The sequence below is a fragment of the Rhinoderma darwinii genome, chromosome 2, assembly GCF_050947455.1.
Source record: "Rhinoderma darwinii isolate aRhiDar2 chromosome 2, aRhiDar2.hap1, whole genome shotgun sequence".
NCBI classification, from domain to species: domain Eukaryota; kingdom Metazoa; phylum Chordata; class Amphibia; order Anura; family Rhinodermatidae; genus Rhinoderma; species Rhinoderma darwinii.
The window spans coordinates 291590695-291598708 of NC_134688.1; the positions used below are offsets into that span (position 1 = coordinate 291590695).

At 39.5% G+C, this 8014-nt stretch overlaps 1 protein-coding gene and 1 long non-coding RNA gene across 2 annotated transcripts in view; one reads left to right on the top strand and one right to left on the bottom strand.

The window, feature by feature from the left end:
• Positions 1–2086, top strand: part of CRYBG2 (crystallin beta-gamma domain containing 2) — a 232685-nt gene extending 230599 nt beyond the window's left edge. Inside the window, exon 22 of the mRNA XM_075853457.1 lies at positions 1251–2086. Coding sequence (XP_075709572.1) covers positions 1251–1339 — 89 coding nt within the window. The 3' untranslated portion in view covers positions 1340–2086. The remainder of the gene's footprint in view (positions 1–1250) is intronic.
• A 99-nt stretch (positions 2087–2185) lies between these two features.
• On the bottom strand, positions 2186–7690 carry LOC142743072 (uncharacterized). Its single transcript, XR_012881491.1, has 2 exons — positions 7390–7690; positions 2186–2464 (listed from the first exon to the last, which is right to left on the bottom strand). It is a non-coding gene; the product is annotated as an uncharacterized LOC142743072 (long non-coding RNA).
• Positions 7691–8014: the final 324 nt, after the last annotated feature.

The window sequence follows — 8014 nt, forward strand, 5'->3', positions numbered from 1 at the left end:
TGAACGAGAAAACGCTCGTTCATCGGCTGATTGTATCGTTTTAAATACCCAAAATATTATCGTTGTCGGCAGTAAATCTCACGCGCTGCCGACATGATAGAAATGTATGAGGACGAGCGATCAGAGTAACGAGCTCTCGTCCCCAAACGTGGCTACTTGTGAAAGGTAGCAAACGAGCGCCGATCAACGAGCTGTCTCATTGATCGGTGCTCATTTACACGGTCCAAGTCGGCCGTGTAAAGGCACCTTTAGGCCTTATTCACACGAACGTGTACGTTTTGCGCACGCAAAAAAACGCTGCGTTTTTTGTGCGTTGCAGTTGCGTGTGTCATCAATATGTGCTACGTGGGTGCGTGATTTTCACGCATATGCCATGCTTATGACACGCGGTTTTGAAGTTTAGAAAAATAAATGACGGAAGTGCTTTTATTTTTTCCTTCATTTCTTTATCTACTGTTGCGCGAATCACGCACGTCACACGGAGGTGCTTCCATGTGCCGTGCGTGATTTTCACGCACCTATTGACTTCAATGGGTGCGTGATGCGTGAAAAATGGCCAAGTATAGGACATGTCGTGAGTTTTACGCAGCGGACACACGCTGCGTGAAAATCACGGACTGTCTGAACGGCCCCATTCACTAACATAGGTCCGTGCGACGCGCGTGAAAATCAAACGTAATACACGTTCGTGTGAATAAGGCCTTACTGTGATAATCCTTGAAAAAATATAAACATCACCTGCGTATGCTGTGATCCTCTAGAGGAGGTTAATTGAAAGTAAAAGTATTTGGGTATGTTCACATGGCTTATTTTCAGCCGTTTTTCGGGCCGTAAACACCCCGAAAAATGGCTGAAAAAATAGAAGCTTAACGCCTCCAAAGATCTGCATTTTGATTTCAATGGGAAAAATGGCGTTTCATTCTGACGTGGGGCTTTTTTTACACAGCCTTTTGAAAAAAACATTGCGTAAAAAACGCCCCATAAAAAGAAATGCATGTCACTTCTTGAGCCCTTTTTGGAGCCATTTTTCATTGTTTCAATAGAAAAAGAGCTCCAAAAAAGCATCAAAAACGTTTGATGCTTAAAAACCGGCTGAAAATCAGAGGCTGTTTTCCCTTGAAAACAGCTCTGTATTTTATAGCCGTTTTTGTTTCTGCGTGTGAACATAGCCTTAGGTTGTAATAAGCATCTTGAGTTCTCTATAAGTAGCTGAGTAATCACTTGCTGACAATTTCTATCTATACTTACAGGAGGTCACAGCTATGACTCAGACCATGTTGTAGTGTGGGAGACCGCAGAGGACAGGCTCACTCAACGCTGGGATCTTGTGGTGTTCTGATACTGTCAATAGTTTGTTTCCCAGTCCAAGGATGATTCTGTGTTCTGCTCATATAGTATATTACAATGGAAGCTACAATTTATCCAATCAAGACATTACTTAGTGGACTTACACTCCTGTTATCAACAGTCACTAAATGTCCTATTACAAGGCCCGATACGAGCTGTGGAAACGAGCGCCGATCAACAAGGCAGCTCGTTGATCAATGTTTGTTCGCTCCTTTAATAAGGAGCAATGCTTGGTTATGTATGGGGGCAAGCGATCATTACTCCGATCGCTCGTCCCCATACATTTCTATCATGTCAGCAGCACATCTCCCTGTTTACATAGGGAGATGTGCTGCCGACAACGATAATATTTCTTGCTGAATAAACGATACGATCAGCCGATGAATGAGCGTTTGCCCGATCATTGGCCCTAAGTTAAGATGTAGACTGGCCGACCTCATGAACATTCCCTTATGGCATGATAATGTATAAAGCACATTCGCACCCACATACAAATCAACTGATAAACAAAATCTGTCAAATGTGAAACTCCAGCTCAAGATGGCGGAAAGAAGATGTTCTATGTATAGTATTATCAGGCACCTCCATGTGTCAAGTTTAAGGTAGTAGAATATTTATATTATATATACATATATTTTTATACAGTTTCGCAGGCTTTTTCTTTTCTAATTCACAAGTTCGTGGTGATTTTGTATATACTATATTATGTTTGGGACTTATTAAAATGAATGAACACGCAGCTGGTTCTGTAAAATGTCTTTTGACCTGAATGTAAGACACACAAAGGTAAAACATAACAGTGATAACAATAAAAAAAAACAACAGATACAATGTACACTTTATGGTAGAATCAGATTTATTTTGGAAAACAGGTTCACTACAGGCAATAGTCTAGTATAGGAATAGATGTTCATCAGTTGTCTGGAGTCTTCTTCTTAACAGCCGTGTTCTGACTTTTGCCGACTGGTCTTCAACATTCAGTCTTCATGGAAGGTGGTTAGTTCAGGATGTAGTGAAATATTGAAAATGTAAGGAGGGTGAGCATCATAGCTGACATCTCTGGAGCTCCACTCTCAGCATTTGATATTATATTATTTGCAGTTCCATTTATGATTTTCTAATATAAAAGAAAAAAAAGGGGTGAAAACACAATTGAATCCGCACCACAAATCTGCTACATCTGAACATACTTTTACTTCATAAACCAGAGTATTTTCAGGCGTTATGATGCCCATACACATTAGAGAAAGTTCATCCGAATAAGCTGATTTTAACAGGATAGGCCAACTATTTAACATGTAACCCGACTCCCCCAAGCAACAGATAAGCGTCGGCCTTGTTGGATTTTAACGTGCCCGATCCTTTGTTCCCACATGTCTAATTTCCCCTTTGAAATAAACATGTATGCGCCGCTTACCAGAGTGCGCATGTTATGGGGTAGTGGGGAGAAATAACTATCGGCCGATCACTTTGTCGACAGTTATTTAATGTGTATGGCCACCTTTAGGGTATGTTCACACATGAGTTTTTTGCAGGCAGAAGATTCTGACTGGAAAAATCGGCTCCGATATTCTTGAAGTGGTCCGCACCACACACGTTTTTTTAAGCATGCGAACCACACGCGTGTTTTTTTTAAGGTGGCTTTCTTTGCCCATTTCTTCAACCCACAAAGGGAAACACCGCGAGCGTTTTTGCTGAAGAATGTATCAAAAACGCGGCAAAAACGCATTTATTTCCATCTCCCATTGATTTCAATGGGGTTTTTGAGGCGGAAAACGCCTCAAGATAGGGCATGTCGCTTCTTTTTCCCGCAAGCATTTTTTTTCGCTCGCGGGGAAAAAACGCCTCTACCTCCCATTGAAAACAAAGGGAGTCAATTTCGGCCGTTTTTGCCGTGTTTTCTTTCCGCAAAAATCTCTGTGTGAACGAGGCCTTAGAGTATGTTCACACTCCTTATTTTCAGGCTGATTTTGGAGCAGAAAAGCCTCGTTTACACTCCAATATAAACTTGAAATAAGCCTGCACACAGTTTCCCATTGATTTCAATGGGAAATACACTGTGCTGTTCACATAAGGGTATGTTCACACGGCCTATTTTTGGGCCATAAACGCCCGAAAAACGGCCGAAAAATCGGAAGCAGAACGCCTCCAAACATCTGCCCATTGATTTCAATGGGAAAAACGGCGTTCTGTTCCGACGGGCCATTTTTTCCGCGGTCATTTTTAAAAACGGACATTTAAAAAACGCCAGCGAAAAAGAAGTGCATGTCACTTCTTGAGCCGTTTTTGGAGTCGTTTTTCATGGACTCTATAGAAAAACAGCTCCAAAAACGGCCGTAAAAGACGCAGCGAAAAACGTGAGTTTGCTTAAAAACTTCTGAAAATCAGGAGCTGTTTTCCCTTGAAAACAGCTCCGTATTTTCAGACGTTTTTTGCTAAGCGTGTGCACATACCCTTAGGCTTATTTTTACTCTGCTGAATTTAAAAAACGCTTCGTAAAAAGAAGAGGCATGTCACTTCTATAGCCATTTTTTCGAGTATATTTTCCAATGAATAAACACCTAAAAAAAATGCCTCAAAAGAAGCTTCAAGTGAAAAGAAGCTTCGTTTTCAGCTTTTTAGTTTTTCAGTTTTTTAGCTCTGTAATTTTCAGCCGTTTTTGACTCCAAACATCTGCCCATTGATTTCAATGGGAAAAAACGTTTTGTTCAGATGGGATGTTTTTTTACGCAGCGTAAAAAACGCCCTGTAAAAAGAAGTAGCATGTCACTTCTTGAGCCGTTTTTGGAACCATTTTTCATCGTGTCAATAGAAAAACAGCTTCAAAAACAGCTCCAAAAAACGTATCACAAAACGTTTGATGCTTTAAAAATGGCTGAAAATCAGAGGCTGTTTTCCCTTGATAACAGCTCCGTATTTTACAGCCGTTTTTACTTTAGCATGTGAACACACCCTTAGGGTATGTGCACACACACTAATTACGTCCGTAATTGACGGACGTATTTCGACCGCAAGTACCGGACCGAACACAGTGCAGGGAGCCGGGCTCCTAGCATCATACTTATGTACGATGCTAGGAGTCCCTGCCTCGCTGCAGGACAACTGTCCCGTACTGTAATCATGTTTTCAGTACGGGACAGTTGTCCTGCAGCGAGGCAGGGACTCCTAGCATCGTACATAAGTATGATGCTAGGAGCCCGGCTCCCTGCACTGTGTTCGGTCCGGGACTTGCGGCCGAAATACGTGCCATCCATTACGGACGTAATTAGTGTGTGTGCACATACCCTTAGACTGGTCAATACATCTGTTGCACACAATGATGCTGCGTCATTACCAGCCTCCAACAAAGTCTTTGTCATAGTAATCTGTAAATAGGTGCAATGCAGTTGTGACACAACTGTGGGCAACACAACTCAACATAGTTCACTGGAATATTAGGGGGAGGACAAGCAGCAGTTGCAGTTTATCCCTAGCCTACACTCCTCTCTAAATGGCAATGGTTCCGCCAGAACAGAATTTTCACACCTCAGCATGCACAGTCTGTTGCGGAGAAGCAGCAGATTTTCACTCCAGATGTCAGCCTTTGCAATGCAAAAACTAAAATGTGCGGCAAGTCCGCAGTGATATCTGCAACGTCTCAATTGTCTGTCAAATATGTTACTGCAGATTCATTGAGCAATTGCCACGAATTTGCTGCGGAAAAATCTGCCACGTCTGAACATGCCTTTACGCTATTTAACCTGCATGGTGAAAAAATTGAATAAAAAGCAATCAAAAAGTTGTATGCATCACAAAATGGTGCCAATAAAAACTACGAACTGTCCCTCGAAAAATAACCCCTTAGGCTTAGTTCCATCTGAGTTTTCCATCGGAGCGAGACCCTGACTGACACAAACCATAGGTTTCCGTTTCCATCACCATTGATTTCAATGGTGACGGATCCGGTACCAATGGTTTCCATTTGTCTCCGTTGTGAAGTATTGAGGTTCTAGTGAGACTAAAAAAAAATGTAAAAAAGTTTCATAAAGTTTGTAATAAATAAATAAGTCCCAAGTAAAAAAATTTTTTAAAACCCACTTTTTTCCTTTACAAAATACTTTATTATGAAAAAAAAAAAGTGAAAAGCTATACATATTTGGTATCGCTGCGTCCGTAACGACCCCAACAATAAAACAATTGCCTTATGTAACCCGCACGGTTAACACCGTAAAGAATAAAATAAAAACAATGCGAGAATTGCTGTTTTATGTTCATCCTGCTTTCAAAAAAATTCAATAAAAAGTGATAAAATAGTCACTACTCCGAAATGGTACCAACAAACCCGTAAAAAAAAAACACAGTTATGTCAGCAGAAAAATAAAAATGTTATAACTCTTAAAATAAAACACGGTAAACTGCGTAAATTTAAGACACAAAAAAGTGGCGAAATTTCCATTTTTTTCCTATTACCCCACCAAAAAAGTTAATAAAAGTTAATCAATAAATTATAAGAACCCCAACATGGTGCTATTAAAAATACAACTTGTCCCGCAAAAAACAAGTCCTTATACAGCTGTGTCGACTGAAAACGAAAAAAGATATAGCTCTGAATGTGACGATGGAAAAACTTAAAAAATTGCTTGGTCATTAAGGTTTAAAATACCTTTGGTATTAAGGGGGTTAATTCAATATTGATTATACCTATAGCCAGATTAATAGACGCTGTTCAAAGTATACAAATATGACTCCAATAGCTATGTGCCAGACCTGAGCTATTCCTGTAGAACTAATACTTTCTCTCTATATCATTACACAATTAATTATTCACAAATGTTAAGTCTTTAGAAAAACTATAGATACAATTAAAAAAACATTTTAGGTAATTAATGAAAAAGAACACTTTTTATATTTAATGATGTAGATGATTTTGACTGAAGTAAAAAGATCATGTAGGTGTGGGAGAAGATAGGCTACAATAATATCTACCGTTTTTTGCTGCAATGTTTACAGCAATTATTGCATTTTTTCTGTGATTTTTTTTCGTAAAAAAACGCCCGCAAAAAAGAAGTGCATGTCACTTCTTGAGCCGTTTTTCATTGACTCTATAGAAAAACAGCTCCAAAAACGGATGTAAAAAGCGCCTCGAAAAACGCGAGTTGCTTAAAAAAACATCTGAAAATAGGAGCTGTTTTCCCTTGAAAACAGCTCCGTATTTTCAGACATTTTTGATTTTGTGTGTCCACATACCCTAAGGATTTATGTACCCATCCCATAAACCAAATAATCCTCTTTCTGTGGCCACAGTCCCTGAAATCAGTAGATGTTTTTTGATGAACCCCTTTAAAAAGTACACATAGATTGACCCCTTCTCGCCCCACAATTAACAGGCTAATGGCATGGTTCCTCTTAAAAACTACAACCTGCCCCACTAAAAACAAGCCCTTAACGTAAAAATAAAAATATTATTGTTTTTGAAATGCGGGGAGGAGAAAATAAAAAATGGCTGCGATGTCAAGGAGTTAACTAAAATGAACCCCATTGCTGTAGTCAACAAATTTCTCTTAACCTTGTCTATGACATTCTGGTGGTCTTTTCTCTGCTCCACGTTCCCCACATGTGGGATACTTTGCCTGGTCACTTAAGTGGCTCCTGATTTTGGTTTGCAGCTACGTTCCGTTTGCAGCCCTATAGAATGGCTACAGGACTACAGACGCATCATAAACTGCTTTGTATTGATCCAGTTTACACCGGTAGAATCACTAATCTCCAAATAGATTTCGATAATGAAGCCATATAAAATAATACTGTTTCTAATGGTTATTCATTGTGACTTCAGAATTTTTTTTTATACCTGCACAATGTCGGTAAGCATTGTGTGACTGAACATACTGTAATGTTCAGATATACACACTAACACCACAGGAACTTATTCTGATATCTGTCAATAATAGATAACACCACCGAGTCATCTCTTCATATTCGAAAGTAGAGTAATATAAGGCATATTCAAACCAAAATATGGACTGGCTGCCATTTCCAGAAAATTATGTTATTTGTACGTACCAAACTTTCTTCTCCGAGTACCACCGCCATAAGGAAGAGCAGTATTGCACACCAGAAAAAATGACGCAGCATTATTGAAGATAAATCACGGCAGAGCTTGTGTTGGGCTTTCGTGAGATGCAGAACCTTCTAGAGTAACAGCTTTCTCAACAGGAAGCAATACTGTCTTAAAATTTTGTTTTTCAACTTTGAAAATCCTGAAGTGAAAGTATCCGTTGCTGATGAAGATGACTTTGGTGCCAAGCCTATGGTTTAACACCTGTTTACAAAAACAGGAAGTTTTAACGAACCTGCCCTACAATGATCACCACCCAGGAGCCGCAGTAAAACCACTTCCAGGATGCATAGTCTTCTTATATTTTGTCATCTTGAGATATGTTAAAATTCTCGGTGCAAAAAAATACTGGTGGTAAAGCTTAGGAAAAAGATAACCAGAGTTCCAACTGGCCAATGGCTCAACAGGAAACAAGGACTCAGAAAATATTAGACATGATAACCTCTGACTAATATTGAAAAATAAGAAAAGTCAGTGCAAATAATAGAGTGAATCTTATCCTTCTGATATATGTATAGCTTATACTTTTATTGTCAGTATACACTGTATGTGATACTATGCAAAATGGGG